Source organism: Bombus fervidus, chromosome 7 (assembly GCF_041682495.2).
Source record: "Bombus fervidus isolate BK054 chromosome 7, iyBomFerv1, whole genome shotgun sequence".
In the NCBI taxonomy this organism is placed as follows: Eukaryota; Metazoa; Arthropoda; class Insecta; order Hymenoptera; family Apidae; genus Bombus; species Bombus fervidus.
In genome coordinates this window covers 13,682,452-13,701,520 of record NC_091523.1, presented here as the reverse complement: position 1 = coordinate 13,701,520, position 19,069 = coordinate 13,682,452, and the positions used below count along the sequence as shown (strand labels likewise).

Sequence of the window (19,069 nt, the reverse complement as noted above, 5' to 3'; positions counted from 1 at the left end):
ACGATAATGCACCGTCGTCCACGATACTGCACCATTGATTTAGTAGTGGTTATCCGAGCTCCCCTAGCACACCGACAATGACTCATAGTTGCTCGTCTGTGTCGTTAAACACGATTCTTCGGCCGCGAATGCATCCACGCGAAGAGATGCTCTTAGAAATTTAAACGATAGCCATTCTGCGCGTCTACGCGCTGCTTTTATCCGCTGCCCCGTTATTCGAGCAACTGCGCGAACCAATCGGTCGACGCTCGAAAACATTCAACGTTGATTCTGATAACAGCGCTATCTTTGACATCTGACGAGTTCGTTTTCGTTCGAATCGTTCTCGATTTGAAAAAAAAAAAAAAAAACCTATATACCGCGTATGTTTTCCCTCGTGTAAGCTTTCCCTCGAAGCAACGAAGGTAGCCGCAACGTTTAGACGTTAAATAAAGAAATTCCAAGAGAAAAAGGGAAAAGAAGAGATCAATGATAGGCTGTTAAAAATCAAGTAACGAGAGGTTGCGACGTGATCGTGTCCCGAGACATCGATACATCGAAGATGACAGATAGAGAATGAGGAGGACGAAGAGAAAAAAAGAAGCAATGTCTTTGTCGTGGGAAAAGACAGTGGGATGACCCCACGTATACGAGACATTCTGCCTTGCGACGAGTATGTGGGTCGAGAAATGCCGTACGCGCTAAATATATATCGGCCGCTTACACGCGCGCAACTTTTGCGTATCAAGGCGTCCAAGAAGTCAGAAGAAAGAGGGTCATCAGAGGCAACAAGAAAGGATCGTTTCTTTCTTTCTTTCGAGCACGCGAAAGAAGAGAAAAAACAAGATCGTGCTCTATGTCAGATATTTTCCTCTTTCTTGGCGTTCGCGCGAAAGAGAAAGGAGTCGAAGGAGGAGACGACCGAACGCTGGGTAAAGCGACTCTGCCGCGGAGAAATCGATTCGTCAATCTGTCATGGCTGGGACCTTTGCATCCGGTGCCGGTATGCGTGTTATTTACGTGGTTCGCGAAAATCTCGTTCGAGTCACTTTCCAGCCACCACGTGCACCGCTTCCACGAACCAATCGAGCAGTTCGAAACAAAACGCTCGTCCGAACGAAAACGTATCGAACGAGATGTACTCGCCCCCTCCAACCATGGTTACGAGCTTTTAATAATAAGAGCATCGTACGAGCTTCTTTACGGTTTCTCCTTCTCTGCTTTTCTCTTTCGCGTTGCACTCTGTCTAGCACGGTGGTCCTTTTCGAGATAGATAGCGCGATTATGTAGTGCGTGCGGCGTCAACGTTTAATTATACAACCCCCGACAGTTAATTAGCAAGTTAATGGAGGAAAAGAGGAGAAAGAGAAGAAAGAGAAGCGCGGAATAGGACGAGAAGGTCATAATCAAGAAGAACGAGCAAAGAAAACAGTATAGAAGCGAGCAGCGATCGTTGGCTCCGAACCTAAACGAGGGAGCCAAGGTTGAGCGCGAAACGATGCCTCGAACGACCGACCGAACGAAACGAAAACTCGCGAAGCTACTTTTAACGTTCGACGGTCCTTTCTCGTTTGTTTACCCGAGAATTTACCGACAGCTGGTAACTGACCTCGTGCAAAACACGAATCACGTTGCTCCGCACAGGGAGACCACGCAAAATTGATACTGATGATGCAATCTCGAGCAAACAGCGGGCTACAACAGCGAGAACGTGGAAACTCTGTAGGAAAAAAATTTACGTTCTATCCGACTGGAAACATCTGCTTCGATTTTTGCTACTTTTCTTTCTCTTCGTCGCATCTGCATTGGAAATTGAAACGATAAATTAAGCGAACGACGATAGACAGAAACGTTCGTGCCACGGATCGTTTAGCGAACGCAGGCTCGGTTCTCGGGAAAATGGACGGCTATAAGCAGATTCGAAAAAGAAGAGTTGAAAGAGACGAAATACAAGTAGCTCTCCTCTGCGATAGCCTGCAACGAGGGTGAAGGTTTACGGCGGAATTATAAACAGCCGAAGGTCGGTATTACTGGGAAAACAAATTATAGTGCTTCCACGCGCGAAAACGCACACTTGCAAAATCGTTGCCCAAATATAAATTGCTGCCTTTTTATCGAAGCTTCGATATCGAATTCTATCGATCGCAAAAGTCTGACAAATATGAACAGAAATCTCAATTAGACGGGCGATGAATATATTCTGCAAGATCTATCATTAGCCAAATACTCCGTCAAATACTCGAATAACAAGTTTAGGACGAAATATCGTTTCTGATTCGAAAAAGAAACCGGAGTTATTGAGAAATCGGATTAATTGATAAGGTTTCATCCATCCAATTCGTTTTATCCAGTAAATATAACATGGTATCATAATCGTTTTGTTCTTGTTTTTATCAAACGTTTCAACGATAAAATTGTTATAGTTACGAGGCTTGGAAACTTGCAAGAAATACTCCAATAAAAACATTTATCGTACAGCAGTCATCGAAATCGAAAACAACGAAACATTTCCTTCTCTCCTAATTTCAATTCGAAATATTCTCAACAAACAGTGGTGGTATACTACTCGGAATAGAAGGATACGATGGTATCAAAGGTCAAACACGAGTTCCACACGATCAGACGTAACAAGGTAGTAGCGTTATTTGAATCACCTGTGTTTCAACATCTTAAAATTCGGTCTCGGACTGTGCACAGACCATTGTACGTTATGTAACATCGTCAATCATTTTTATAACTTGTATACTTTAGTGAAAATAGATACGAAAATCGGGCAAACGATTCGAATAACTGTACGATTACTTGAGTCAACAAGGAGGTATTGCACGTACAAGAACTACTAACATCTACATACGCTATACACACGTACTTATGATAATTGCAATTGAGAATATTGACATTAACCAATTTCAACAAACTTTTTGCCATTTGATAAGCAAAAGTTACATGCTTGTAGAAAATTATAGCCGTCAAGCTATCTGCGTATAGCATATATATTACTGTTTATCACAAGCAACAATAATAAGTTATTTTATCTTCAAGCGTAAATTACTTAAAAATTGTTCATAAACAAAGGCATATTACTTAACTCGGATGAAATATTGTTTTGAAACGAACAACCTTATTTTACCTCGTGGGACATCGTTGGTCGAATCGACGATATGTTTGATCGTGGAGTCCAGGTGAATCGAAACAATCGTCGGATAGTTTAACGCGGAGGAGTTGGTCGAGCGGTTGGTTCATTGGCCAGACCACTTGTCGCCTTGAATGCAGTCTCGCCTGGTGTTACATTCGTATTCCGCTCGTAACGCGACTTGCCCCGAATGCTGATAATTTAATAACACGGCCGTAATTTACGATAAACCGATTTTCTCTTAATTGCTTTATCATTCGCGTTACTGCGTCACCGTCTGCGATCGCTTGCTCGGTCTTTTGGAGCGGAGAGAGGTTCTCAGCCGACTCAAAGTAGGAAACTTCGGAAAGGAGAGAGAGAAGAAGAACATCCGCGAAGAGTTTTAGAGCGCAGTGACTGCTTCGAAACGTACACGTTAGAACGTACTTGCACGCGCAAAACCGCCTTACCCGTTACCTGACGGAAACTTTCACTCGCCTAAGTAACGTAAACAAAGCACGTTCGCAAATGACCGCGCAGATTAGATACCTTCAATTACTTCGTCCGAATAGTCTTCGTTCCATTACTTCGATCTTTCGACCGGTCGCTGAAATTATCAAAAGTCTGAAAGTTTAATACCGAGGAAAGCCCGTACGAGGAATCGAGATTAGATTTGTAATCGAAAACCGAATTGCGAAAGAGGAACGGAATATTATTAAATACGTAATGTACGACGTAGGTTTAAGTAATATTTAATTAAAATTAGATACTCGAAGGATTAACGTTGCCATATCACGACAGACGAGAGAAGAAAAGGAAGAAACGATAAACTTGCAGCGAAAGGTCTTTTCAATGGTATGGTATACCATAAAGCGTTCTATACTCGGAGTTAAAGAGATTTTGCGTTACTTCCGGACAAAGAAGTTCTCGACCCGAGAACGGAAGGAGAGGGACGGTAAAAGTCGTAACGGGTACGAAACGACTATGGTAGCCCATTACGGGCTTCAAATATTTTCGTGCAGGCGACGCGTCTGAAATAGCCCAACGACCAGGAATTTATTGGGCATTCTCGTTCCAAGATAGGAACAGCCTACCGATGATCCTGTAGGTCGAGCGGAACGGACAACGTCGACGGTATTTGCACTTCAGCCGGTTGCAGTGCGAGACTCGCAGAAACGACGAAACGGGCCGAGGGGACCAAAGGCAAAGGGAGAAGGCGTGAAACGTAAAGGGTGCGAGGAGAATCGAGACGAAGAGAATAAAGAGAAGGGTGGAAGCATCCTGAGAACTTGGATCGATGCCGTGTTATCAAATCACGTCCTTCGCTTTCCGTCTTCTTTGCTCGCCACCCTTCTTTCTCTCGTTCTCGATTGTTTCGTCTCCTACTCATCCTTCCCCCTCTTGTTCGTCCCCTTGTTCGCCCTCGCCACGGCCTTTCCCAACCGAACGTCTACACGAAACTGATTTATGCTACCACGTTTTTGTATTTCCTCGTCCCTGTTGTAAACTTCTCGAAATGAGCGTCTTCGGCAAACTCGTTGAAAGAACCCGAAATACAGTGGAATATGTCGTGAGTTAACAGTCGTATTTTCTTTGACAAAGGAACCCGTCCACTATGCAAACGAAATTCGGCCAGGGTCCCCCAAAGGTAGGTACTGCTCGGCAGATGTAAATGAGGGTAATGCCGCACCTCTTTGCGACCAAGGTGTAATACCTACAACGTGTTTAGACGGTCGGTGAACGGACAGGAAATGAAAATATTCACGAGTCGTGAGACGGTCGAGTCTAGTTTGTTATATCGATCCGTGAGCGAGTAGCATGAGAGGATTGTTGAACGAGTCGATGAAAATCGTCCGACACTAGTCGAAAATAATATCGTACCGATAAAAAGCTGGTCGATCGACGCGATAACATCGAACTGGCAAACAAAAATGTATCGCTATCGGGTCGATGTGGAGCATATGGTTCCATCGTGATTCCTAAATCACAACGCGTCAGAGATAATTTTATTCTTCGTTTTGATCGGCAATGAATTCCAACGACATTATGCAATGGAATGCGCGAAACGTGCCGACAGGAGCAACAAAAGTAACGTTTCCCGTACTTGACCCGGATCTTCGACCGCCAATCCAAGGACTTTTTGCTCGTGACCGCCTGCATACGTGTCTATGTAAAACGTATCTTGGGTAACGAGACCGATAACGAGAGACAAATAAACGAAAAACGGGTGTTGGTAGGTTGTTGAAAAGCAGGTGAACCGACTAGCGCAGGAGAGACTGGAAACCGTGGACGAGAAGTCAGAGCCACGTTGCTCAAACCGGATGATTCCCGCAACTCCTCAGGGGCGGGAGAGACCTAACGGAACTTTTCTACGCGATACTGACGTCACTGAAACGCGAAGAACACGAGAGCCCCGACATTTTTACCGCGCGAAACTGTAACGCCTAACGCGGTGACTCTGTTTCACATGCTTCTGTGCACCGGACATTTCCGATAGAATTGAGAAGCCATTCGAAAATAAATAAGGATAACGCGAAAGAAAATAATTATAAACTTTAGTTCTCTTCGAACTCGATCAAACAGCTCGGTAGGACGTTTTAGCTGAAATTTCTCTTTATTTTATAAATACAGGAAAATCTGTATAAAAGACGAGACAACGTTCTTCAACTTTGAACCAGGTCGACTCGTAACCAAAAATTTCTATAAACAATTTCAAAATTAATAACAAACTAGAACTAAAACTTCTCTAACACGCTCCTTTCCCCGAGAAGAATTCTCGATTCTTCTATATTTACGTCCCTTTACATTTCCCTAGTCATTCTTCCTCCTTGATTTCTATCTTTTCTATTCTTCGCTTCCCCAAACGACGTTCTCGAAGGGCGTTCAACCAAACCTCGGTAATCGCGTCCTACCGTTATTTAAGAGAAACAAATTACCGTCAGGTAGAATCGTTGGGTAGCAATCTAAACGTGTCGTCTATCGGTGAATCGTGAAATTGCGCGGATTTCATGCAGCTACACGATTACATTTAGAGATTCGGCCGCTAATTGCACGGTGAAGAAGCAGTTGTCGGAGAGGCACGATTATAATGGCGTAATCACGACGAAGCCATTGGGTAAGAAACTATAATGCGGCCGGCTGAGTGCACTAAGAATTACGCAGAAGGGAGAAATAATAATATTACGAAGACCAGACCCAGATAACGTGCTCTAATAACCGTCCACTTTTTTTACCAACTTATCACTAATGCCCGGTTTCATTCGTCCGTTCTCCATTCGATTACAGCGAGTCGATCGTTCCGCCGATCGATGGATAATCGATTCTTTTTCTCAGCCGAAAAGCTGTAAAGATTTCATTCCGCCATCCTCGATTAACTCTTGACACGCGAGAGACCGATTCTCGTCGACTAAAGGTAACAGAACAAATCCAAACTCTATTAAAAATCATCGCTTTTTCTTCGTTCTTTATTAAACAATGACTATCCATACGTGTAACTAGATTTCAAATTTGTATGCGTCGTTATCTCGTACATGTACCTCTATATGTACAACGACCGACATAACGCTGCATTTATTATCAACTTAAAAGCTGTAAGAACAGATGGCTCGTTCTAACGGCGCACGGAAGGTACTTCCACTACTTAAACTTGCAAAGAGGGAAGAAACAGTTATACCTTAAGAGTGGCCCTAAAGGCAAAGCTCGAAGAAAAATGAAAAAAGGTTCACGGGAATTGACACACTTCAGCAAAGCTAACGTTTAAAAATTCGTTTGTAGTAACACGCGTCTCGTTTCACACAGGCTGATATCTATAAAAGCAGCGAATCGTAACATATTCGGCTCGCGAATAGCAGAAAATTATGAATACACCGTTGAACGGCCGTCAATGCCTGCTAACCTTTACGAACGTCCTTTCGCGTCGTTCGTCGGTGGATCAATCATACACGACGTATAGCTGATAGGGCTTGATATTTTCACTGGCGAGAACGCCATTATAGAACAACTCGGAGGATTTTCTCACGGCAGAAGAAACAGACTGATGAGATCTAACTCGAGAGCTTTTTCAACTCCCCCCCTCCTCAGACGCCAGCCTTCTCGTCAACGGTCCATTCAGGGTATATCGTTTATTTTTCAAACTTCCCTTAAGAATTCATTCAGGCATAATAACTTTGTCTCCCCGTATATATACCGTGAAAGGAAATGTTAAACGCAGAAGAATCGACGTTTCACCTTTTCAACCATTCTATCGTGTCGCTTTGATTGAAACGAAATTCAAACTTTAGAATCTGTTTGCCACTGAAAAGAAAAAATGGCCAGGGGAAAGGGGAGAAGAATTTTCTTCGGTGATAAAGATGTTGGACGATAGTTGGCAGAGTATTAAAACACCAGGGAATTGTTACCGCAAATCCTGACAGGCTGGGAGGTATATCTGCGCGTGTCTATCGAGGTAAGACTAGCTCGTATTTTCCCCTTCCTGTGTTCCCTTCCTTCGCCTTCGTTGTATCTGCCAGACATAGAGCGGTGCTCCAGTGCGGTCGCGGCGAAGCGCAATGCTACTGTCTTGTATTAGGGGGCGTTCACATCGCATCGATAACAGACCAGAGAACGAGGCCATGCACCTCGACACTCAAACTTTCACCGCGAACGAAACCGAGCCAACTGGCGCTCGTTCGATGCTCACCAAACGCGAGAATAATTTCTTTGTCAACCCTCCGTTTTATCGAACGATTAAACGATACCGAAGCTCGCGAAAGTATTACAACAGCGGCATCGATTCTATCGAAGTGGACATATTGGACATATTGGAACTGATGCCTGATCTTTTATCGGAATTTATGATCTAATATCCGGCGTAACGCGCAGGATGATTTAATATCTAGAACGGCGATATTCTTTATCGTATGGAGACGGTTCTTTTTCCTTTCTCTCGTTAAGCGAATTTTCAGCGTTATTTTGGACATACGGTGGTCAATATGAACGTGGCTAAAGGCTCAACCGTCGCGTTAGAAATCTGCCGGTGAAAGTGTTAGAGTGCTTAGCTTCTTCTACCTGAAAGCCAGCGGCCGTTAGAATGTCCGAGAATAAGCAGCAATGCTTTCTGCGTAGCAAATCGGTCGAGCGGTCGGCCGATGGTTTACGACCAGAGAGAGGCAATATAAACAACTTTTAAAGTTGCCTGACTTTTCACGACCGTGTCTCGCTTCTGGCCTGCTAGATGCAATAGGAATAAAGACAGACGCTGCAGAAGAATCGAGAAAACCATAGTCAACGAACTTATTCAATTGCTCGCACATAGTCGCGAAATTTTTTCTACTGACGATTGCAGAGTAACGCATATATACGTAATTGGTTCGATCGTTTAATAAACGTTCGGTTTATTTTGTCGAAAATGTTGATAGGAATATCGCTTGTATCGAGCAACGGTTGCTTTCTGGCGTACGAATGATTTTGCCTGGAAAGCGGCGCTGTTCACGGTACCGTGGGTAAACACCAAGGCTGCCCTCGTATACACGCGAAGGAAAACGACAAGAACAGATCGGTGAGGAAATTCCCTGACAATCGCGATAGTTGCGTGGACGTTGGCGTACCGAACAATTCTCCTTTTCGTCGAAAGGATCAAACAATTTCGTACGAACGAAATCGTTTGTACGGATATCTATACTTCTATCTTTTCGAGCCTTGCATTGTAACTAAAGTTGGTATAAATACGATTAAGCCAGCGGCGCTCGTTGCGTCAGCAAAAGTGAAAATAAACGCGCCACGATCTTCTCCGAATTTACCGAAAGTTCCTGAAGATAGAGTTGCTTCCGTTTTTTTCTTTTCTGTTTTCTTTCTTTTTATAACGCCGTTGCTCTGCGGCGATTTAAACGTTGAAACGTTTGTTCTCGTATTGCGCGCGTTTCTCGTGACGGAACTGCGCGCGTCGCGTATTTAAAATTCAATTATACGACACGAACTAGCACATTAACTACTCATAACGATGATACACATAACCATTCCCATTAATTATACAAAGCTATTAGCATTGATTGGATCGTATATTCGAAGCAAATGTAACGCGTGTAGCGTATTCGTTACATTCGTGAACCGCTTGGAAACGAGCAAAAGAAAAATAGGCCGGCAAATCGTTATAGATTTTCCCTACCGACTTTTACTCGTTGTATTATCAACAATGTCGTTATCGTGCTTTCATTATCAAGCGTTATCGTGCGGCCAAAGTCGAAGGATCGAGACGAGTTTTATCCGCAGACGAGACTCTCTATTTTTAAAAGAGAGTATCGCCGTGTTCTTTGGCCCATTACAACGTGGAGCCAACTTCGACTAAACAGTTGGCGAAAGCGCTTCTACGGCCTTTCTCTTCGACGAATTATCAAGGATGGCCAAGCTCTCGTTTCCTGCGGTCGTCGTCGTGCCTGTCTATGAGAACTAAAAAAAATTTCTTCTTTTCGCACGTACAGTTTGCTCGAGTTCTATCGACTTTGTACATATTAAATATTTACAACAATCGGAATTAATAGAGTAAAGTATTACCTCGAGAGTGTGATTTTCCAGATAAGATTATGCGCGAAACGTTTCTCATCGAGTGGTATACACTTTTTAGGTTTAACGAAACGATTGATATTTTTAGAAGGTTTGCAATTTTCGAGATCAACGTTCCGAAATACGATAATTTTCGAGACGCAAGTACGTCAGAACGAATCATATCGCCGCAGTTTTTTGTCAAGGGAATTTATTAAACGAAGAATAAGAGGCAAGGGGAAAAACAGGTTACTGTACCAAGAACGTTGCATACCATAGGTACCCTGTGGTTAAGATAATGAGAAAAGAAATACGGCGCCATCGGTCGTCTTCCTACCCCATCGGTCTCTCCCTTCCCTTTCACCTTGTTATGTACTTCGCGAACATCACGCGTCTAATATACGACACGTGTTTGCAACGCGACACAAATTGGTAACGTAATAACTTTTGCTAAAGGACGAGTAATTGTTCGAGCCTCCGCATAGCATCATAGATTCCACATATAGAATCGTAGCTTTTGTTTTACGTTTCAGGGTAACAAGGCTCGATATTCGAGTGACAGACATTTTTGTACCGCTCGAAGCGTCCGACTATTTTTAGCGAGAGTACAGAAATGATTCACCCTACGCTTTAAAATAGCAACGGAGAGTCATCAAAATATGAATGGTCGAACGAAAATTGTTAGAATACGCACGATGTCGTGCGATCTTCTTTTCTCTGGAATAAAGTATCGGGTTATCAGCGTGCTAATTAATTACACCTATCAACGCGATTACTTCGATTCTATCGGCATTCGCGGGAACGAAAGCCCGGGAGAGCCGTTTGCGCGACTTTCCGACGTCCTCTAACGTCCTCTAGCCCCAATAATAAAAATAAAGAGACCGTTACGTTTCGTCCTTTCCTTCCCTAATACCACCTTTCCTCTTTACCCTTCACCCCCGTGCTCTCTTCTTATATTATTTGTACTCGACCCGGTCGTTCCACGCGTTTGACATCAACACCGACACCGTCAACACAACAGCCATCGCGGTTTAAACCGTTCGCAGCGTCATACGCGGTGAGTATCACAGCTGTTGCCGAGAGGCACGCGACTAAACGCGTCGTAGCAATTAATTCGATTACGCTAAACCAATTTATTTTCATCGGCCAGGAAAATTAAACGATGTCGAACGAGCGTCGCGAAAAGCCGTATCCTTTTTCCCGGAACTCTATGGCTGCCGTGATATAGCGAGAACACAAAAGGGCGGTGCCATCCAGGAGCACGGTGTCACGCGTCCCTCTTTCTCTACCCTGTCTCTCGCTCTACCCTGTCCTTTTCGACCGGAAGCCTCCTCTCTCGCTCCGTTAGTCACGCATATAGACGCGCGCTCGCGCAACCCTTCGCGTGCCACGCGCGCGCCAAATCATCGAAACAAACGCGGCCGCGAAAGCTCGTTAGCTGTGTTGGAGAGAGTATACTCGAGCCGGCTTTAATTTCACCACCGAGGACCATTACCGAGTTACGCGCCCCGGGCCAACCGAGTATCATCGATAATACGATAGCACGAGGCACGAGTATCCAACTAACCGTAGCAGCGTGTATACCTACGCGGTGGCAGCATTCTCCGCGCATTCAAATTTACTTACGAGCCGTAGAAAACACGTCTACGAGAGGAAGACGCGAAAAGAAACTTCTCTAATGAATCGACACGATTTAACGAGGCCTCCGGATATTTTTGTCCCGAGGAAATTGTCGCGTTAACGTGCTCGTTATCACCGCGTGTCGCAAGTTCACCAAAAATTTCAGTATATTCCACAATGACGTATTTTTTCCACTCTTTTATTATTTTTCTCATCGACGACCAGTTTCCCAACATGAATTCGAGGATCATTATGAAAATGTTAGTTTCATTCGATGTTATCGATGACGTCAGTTACCTTCGTCGAATTTCTGTCGGGTATCAAGAGATTTCCTATTCTCGAATCTACATAAATACCACGAAATTGTCGTTATCGTTTCATACTCTGTAACGTACAAGTAATAAGCATCGAGAATATACGAACAAGAAAGTATACGATTTGTTCGTCCATTTCGTGTAACCTCGTCTGGTGCTTGAAAAGGCGGAAACACGGTGGCACGGAGAAGCACGATCATTTTTGCATGGATGACCTTGTCCTACATTCGGGCAGTCCCAATTACGAAATATATTCCGATCAAAATTCTGTGCTCTTTAATAGATTCGCAATTTCGTTGAAATTCGTTGTCGCAAGTGGGGTCAAGAACGCTATTCTAATCACGCCGTACTTGTTGCGCGTTTATTCGATTCCGCTTCGCTCTCTCTCTCTCTCTCTCTCTCTCTCTCTCTCTCTCTCTCTCTCTCTCATGGTTATGCTGAAAACCGTCGCGTTTCGAGATTTCCGTATCCTCGTTATTTACATTTTTCGAACCAAGCAACCGTAAAGAAATACATATATATAGGATAATGCCCAGAAACGAATTCAGTCGATTTGATGGGACGACTATATTTTTTAGGTCGAAACGAAGAAAAACGAGCCGCGTGTCGAAAAAAAAAAAAAAAAAAACGGTACCAGGTGTCAGAATCCGAGGCTGTTGCGGCTTTTAGCTCGCTTAATCGGCCTTATTCGTAGCCGATGCGGAAATTCAGATCCCTAACGATGCCTATCAGTTTTTAGGTTATTGTCAGTTAACAAACGCTTATATCTGAACGATTTGTAAGTCTTAAATTACCTCCGTATCCCTTTATCCCGTTATATAGGTAAGTCCTCTAGCCTTCCTTAATTTGTTTGTACTCGACTATGCAATTAGCATTTACGACTCTACCTGGTACCCAAAATGACTCATTCCACTATTAGTCAAACCGTTCATTTGTTAATCCTGCTACCTGATGCAAGATAATCGCTAGTCGAAGCCTGTACATCTAGGAATCGTGAAATCTTTATTGTTATTGCTTTCTTGTAATGTGTTTATGGCACCCTAACCTAACAGTAAAGTAAAACTTCGAAATTTTCAATAATTTCAATATAATAGGCATGAAGACCCCTTCATACCTGGTAATCTCAACCCAGGTCATTTGTATGACTAAGTGCCACTAGAACCTTAGGCCAAAAATAGATGTGTATATACAGTAAAATCTTAGTTAATCCGTTAATATAATCAGGTTTGTTTCGGTAAAGATAAACATCAACAATAGCAAAAACGGTTGTATAACGGTTTGTTCCAAGAAACGAAACATCTGATACCAGACATTTTGATTGTTTGGATAGTTCTAATGTTAATAATTATAAAAATATTAATATTTATAAAATAGTTAAAAATAAATGATGTTCTCCGATATGAAAGCAAAATCATTCAAAGAGGAGAACGAGCATGGCCGAACAATGTATGTATTTCGTACGTTGATAGCAAAAACCTCGCAATTAACCAAGTGTAATTTGCGTCCACAAACGCGACACTTCGCGATGCTGCCAGTATCGCGACCGTCTAACCGCATGCATGCCACAACAAAAAACAAATTAACGCGATCAACATGCATTGAACGTGTTAAACGGTACACTTGTACGCACACGCCTTGGGAAAATCGTTCGATCGGTCTTTAACGTAAAAGTGAATTCACGACGGAGATTCACAAGAGAAACAGAGAGAAGTCGATTCTGACGATCGTCCTCACCGATATTTCTCACACTGTACCGTCGATTGTATCCAAGGAGACATTACGAATTACGATGAATTAATCGAGCAAATTGCTGTTGAATGTTAAATTGATGTTGGTAAGAGTAAGCTAAACGCTGACACTGCATTTCGCGCGATGAGTGCGTAAGCAATACGCCTCGGTCGACATAGTACCCTTTCTAGTTTCGTGTTCAACGAACTTTGTATCATATAGAACATAGACAACACTTTTTCATTCAATAATATTATCGTTTGATCGTTATTTATGAATTTTGAAAAATATGTGAAATGTTTAACATTTGAAAGACTAAAAATATTGTTAAAATCGCTGGTATTTATGATTTTAGAGGAACGAATTATATGTATATGATTCAACTGTAGCAACGCAGGCTACACGATCGGAGACAGTCGGTCGAACAGAGGCCAACGTATTTAAAAACAGAAGCGAACCAGCAGACCGGTTAGACACCAAGGAGATCAGCCTCTGGTCGAGTAATCGAATAAAATGAATCTTTCATGTCACACTTTTCTCCGGTCATTATCAACGTTCAAGCGAGACACGAATTGTTTATAGTCGTTGTGTACTTGTTCTACGAAGCAACGCGATCCAAATACGTACATAGTTGGGTAAACTGATCTTTAACGCGACTACGTAAATTACGAAAGTCAGATAAAAGTAGGATAAGATGCAAATAAGAATCACATAGACTCACCTCGATAAAGTGCCCTTGAGCAGAGGATTCCTGTCATTATAGTATCCACCGGACGAAGACATCTTCAAGTAATCCAAACAATGAGCACGTGGCACTTTGCACTGACACTACAGCACTGCATCACTGTCGCGTGATCTGTTAACTTTCCATTCACCGTACCGACGTTATACTCGATTAACTAGTTACACGATGCATCGTTTTCCAAAAAAAAAAAAAAAAAAAAGAAAAAAAAAGAAAAAAGAAAGAAGTAAAATCCACTAATAAGTAGATAATAATTGACACTCGCGTAAACGCATATCACGGAAACGCGTTACTTAGCGGGTTGGGTAACCATGTTTTGTATGTTACGTATAACGACATACTTCACAACTATCCGGTGAGATAACAACCACCCGATACTGTCAACAAGTTGCTAGTACTTCTTGCGATCCGAATCTCACCAATTTTCTAGATTGCTTTCTTATTTTTCCTCGGTAGCTCGGTAGGATTCAGTGTTCAACATTGATCGTCAGATGACACTTTTCGACTGACTTCCCTCAACTTGCGACTACCTAAACACAGAAATTTTCGTTTAACGAGTTGCTATTTTCAGGCTCCTCCCATGCTACTTTCAAACTACGCATGTTCTTAGTTTTATCTACACACGTACGAAATGCGAACATTGTAGCGGAAACATGGCTACCTATGAAGTAACCCCCATCCCCTTCGTAATATATGATTCAGTTCTATTCCAAATTATCGCTAAAATTTTCACGAAACTGTGTCGAAAACGTTAATGGTTCAAAACAAATAATCGTTAGGTTATTATTGGATCGTCTGTTTGTCGCATTCGACGGTTATTTTCCATTCGGACAGTCGAGGTCACCATTATTACAAACAGTTGGCGCCAAAATCCTGCTACGTTCAATCCGCTCGGGTGAAAGTCCTTGCAGCAGGTATTCGAGGAAACATTGTAGTAGGTCGCTGTGAATTTTCACGCTGCTCGACGAATGCACCAAACTTAACAAACTAGACTAAACGATTCATCGTTCTTACTTCGTCCATCCAGCGGAGTATATCGTTAGGGATACGTCTCGCGATGATGTTCCGTAAATGGTCGAAGAATAACGATCCACACGTGTCTTCCAGCGAAGAAACGTTAAGATAAGTGTCACGGTTGAAAGCGGAACGTGCCAGGTGAGTCCATCGAGTACGTCGTTTATTTATAAACTAAGGGAACTCGAGAGAGAACGCAGGAGCGAGGGAGACCAACGGAGTGTCCCTCGCGTTTCGTTTACCGTTCGTAAACTACAGTCGGCGCGTACTTCGAGGACCACGTGTTACTTATCCGATCTTTCGATTGGCCGTGCGATTTCAAGATGGCGCGACTGTTGACCTGTCAATGCAAATTCATGATCCTGCATGCATTTCTTTTTTTGAAAATTTTAAATATAATCGCTCCCAAAAACTTTCATTATTCGTTAATAACAAGTAAAACTAGTTAAACCGTTCTTTTTTCTCATTTTATTACAACGGACGAGAAAATATGAAACGTTAGGATAATATTAGAAGTTAAATATACACAATATTTTGTAAATATATCGCATTTGCGTGAGTATTTAATATATAATTATTAGTATAAAAATTAATAGATACGTATATTTAAAATACGTTATTCAGTACATGAAGGATCATCCATTGCAACAGTATGTCATAAGCTATAATTATTCCTTTCTCTCACAGGTTCTGACTCGTCTATGCACTTTCACTGTATCTTCTACGACTCTCGAATCAAATGCGCGTTAAAATTGTCGACACAATAGCAAATAAGACATATTTTTTCTTATCTCTGAATCATTATTCTTTCTGAGGATTATCTCTTAAGAAATAATTTATACATTTAAAGTATCAATAGAAACTATATAGAACATTTCTGATTATTAAATTTTTATCAAGAGTTCTAGTATATTGTATTATATTGAATTGTATATAGATATATAACAATGGTTCTGGTAGGAACGCACAAACCACAATACTTTTGCGAACCGATGTACCGTTTTCACCAACAACTCAAACGAAAAGTATTTGATACAACAAAAGCAAGTTATCTACTCGTCACTTCATTGCCATTTTTAAACAAATTATTCACATCATTTACACTAACTTTTTAAAAACTTTAAAACAAAAATGTATGAAAACCTTTTTCGTAGTCTAGTAACTCAGAGTCCATGTTAACCGGATGAATTAAAAAAATATGGTTGCACGATTTTTTCAACTGTAAACTAAAAGACGTTTTTGAAGGATGGGTAACGAGGCGAAAAGTCGAGGAGTAAAAGCGTTACATGATTCAAGGACGTACGCTAAGTGGGATCGTGATCCAGTCGATAAGCAGCTGTAGGTGCAACGAACGTTGTACCCTTACAGTTCGTGTACTTGTACGCGGCGCTGATCGAAGTAGAAAAAGCGCCCTCACCAACTATCCTGGTCTACTCACGAAAAAAGAACGACAGACTCGAATGCTTACTGGAAAATCGGTACCGTAAGCGTTCCACTTCTCTTTCATTCTCTTTCTCCTTTTGTCTCCTTTCCTCTCTCGCTCGCTCGTTCTCTCTTCCTCTTACTCCTTCTTAAAAGAAAACCGCTCCGGAATCCGCGTCTTGGAATGCGAGGCGACGAGACTTGGCTTCTTAGCACGAACGCAACCTGTCCACGCTATTTCCCCCACTGCGAACCTGCTGATCCTCCTAGCTCGACATGCCCATCCCCACCCCAAAGTCTGAGCGATGCAAACATGATTGCACTCACACCAATGAATATGCCATTTATTTGCTACTTCGTATGACCGAATAGATGCGTCGTTTGCCAGCGCGTCTCGGGTTCTTGTTCATTTACGTATATATACGACGCGTATGAATTTACCAGGAGTAGAAATTATTTCGCTGATTATCTATACACAAGAAAATGATATTCGTATGTTGTTTTTCCATAGAATAATACAAAATATTTTTAATTGCATTTACTTCAACAATTTTTTCCTCTTTTTTTTTTTTGAATTCATATACGGGACTCTGAATAAGAATTTTCATTTTCAAAGTATGATAAATTTTTAAAAAACGTAGGATCGATCGAGGACACCGAAAGTAGGTAACATTTTGACAAGAAACGATGTAAAATTCCTACTTAAAATACGAAGGTTCTGCCGAGCACAAATGGAATCTGTCCACGCTATTTCCTCTATCATCTCTCCTACCCGTTTCCCCTTCACCTCCTTTTCTAGGCTCCTCTACCTGGTGTAAGTGCTCGTACACCAACGACGCCTGTATCTATATTTGCCGGATCCCCGTCTAAGGTGTGTGAATACTAATACTTTACCGGCTATTGTAAGTATATATAACACGGTTTTACTTATTTACCCTACACATGTGCACTTGATATGTGTAGATACAGCACGCGTCTTATTTACCGAGCGATAAAGAGAGAAAGACTGATCCAGAGAAAAAGAGAAACAGAGAGATAGCGCCGCGACACGAGCTATTTTTCAAACTCAATGTACGTCTAAGCGATGATCAGTTTTAGCGACGAAACGAGCATTTGGTGGAAAAAAAATATATCTATGAAAAATTGGATATAATCTATCAAAAATTCTTTTAAAGCTACCGCTATTCTGCTTTCTTCTCTTTCTTCGAAGCAAAGAGTACAAATCCCAAAACATCAGCGACAATTAATTTTAATCGCTAAAAATAAAAAGAAAAATCCAACGACACCGAGTACTTACAAACGAATCGGTTTATCCCCTCGATTTCTCAAGTGAAAACGAGTGAATTTAGACGTCGAAACTATATAAAACAAAGATGAATTTCATTAGAGATTGCCTCTGTGCTTCACTTCACTGTTACAGTACACGAGAATAGGCGCGACTACAAACAGAAATTCTGAAATCTTTTGCTTCCGTGAACAGTGCGACATACGTTGTGAATACACGCGCGAGAAACATACCCCTCCGCCACCGTTTCGCATTGTCGAGCATACAGGCCACGTTCTGTTTTCTTGTGCACAGTCGCAACACCACGGATCATTCCCTAGGAATAAAGTCGTTCACAAGATCGTGCCAAGAAACACTACCAAGAAACCGATCGTTATTTGTGAACATTCACTTCGATCATGCTTAAACCGATACTTTGTTCACGTTCGATTGTAACGTATCGATATTACCAGCGTTGATAATTATTCAGATGTTACGAAAAATACGAATACGAATATCACATACGGTGAAAACATAAACGCGCCATCAATTATTCGTAAACGTACCGCACGCGACAGTTTCGCGATTTCTTAAAGATACATACAGCAACTCGTATGTGCATGATTTCAATGATCAAAGTACTTGATCGTCTAGAAAGTAACGTTCTACATCGACGACCTTGTTCCTAGGATCTACATAGGCGTCAATCGTAACAAGCATCTATCAACACCAGAATCAAACGCAAAAGCTTTGCTTAAAATGGATAGAGGGAGCTGGCCGCAGTTGTCAACGGCGTACGTGAACAGAAGGCTGGTCGATATGGGGAAAAAAGAATACTGAAAGTGACGATTACCGAGTAACACAATATTCATGGTACGTACTTGGAAAAACGATTACTCCTTGCGTTCCTCTTCTTTTCTATCTTGAACGAAAAAGAAGCACAATGACACTTCACTCGCGATAATGGCAGATGCGCACGACGGCCTGTCACGTGGTAAAGGGTAAAAATTACTCGTTTGCACGTGTGCGCCTACTAACGTTTGTATACATGCTTATACACGTGAATCGCGCGTGCGAGTATACGTGTCAGAGACGTATGAATGTATCGCGTCGTTGAGTATATGTAAACGTATATGTGTAGGTAGAGCAGTAAGTGTGCAAAAACGTTGCAACAACACGGCGCGTGGACGGTCGCGTCTGGACTGATCGTGGGGGTCGAGCCACAGGTGTCATCAGACGAGGACTGCTCCACCCCTCTGCCCCCACCCGGCTTCCTCACCCGCCTTCAATCCCCACTCTCGTCGTTACTTTCACGCACACGTCTACTCGTGCCGAAGGAGACGCGTGCGCACATCAAC

General features: G+C 42.3%; 1 protein-coding gene and 1 long non-coding RNA gene across 7 annotated transcripts in view; one reads left to right on the top strand and one right to left on the bottom strand.

Annotated features, from left to right (window-relative positions):
- Positions 1–18,902, bottom strand: part of Lilli (AF4/FMR2 family member lilliputian) — a 158,965-nt gene extending 140,063 nt beyond the window's left edge. For 3 of the 6 annotated variants that reach the window (XM_072007495.1, XM_072007496.1, XM_072007504.1), the window contains exon 1: positions 3,110–3,237. In XM_072007495.1, coding sequence (XP_071863596.1) covers positions 3,110–3,222 — 113 coding nt within the window. In that variant the 5' untranslated portion in view covers positions 3,223–3,237. Of the gene's footprint in view, positions 1–3,109; positions 3,238–13,990; positions 14,542–15,025; positions 15,202–16,493; positions 16,619–18,592 lie in introns of those variants that run through there. The other 3 variants (XM_072007497.1, XM_072007499.1, XM_072007498.1) reach the window with 3 other exon arrangements.
- LOC139989292 (uncharacterized) lies at positions 17,603–18,719 on the top strand. The gene is made up of 2 exons (XR_011800312.1): positions 17,603–18,323; positions 18,401–18,719. It is a non-coding gene; the product is annotated as an uncharacterized lncRNA (long non-coding RNA).
- Positions 18,903–19,069: the final 167 nt, after the last annotated feature.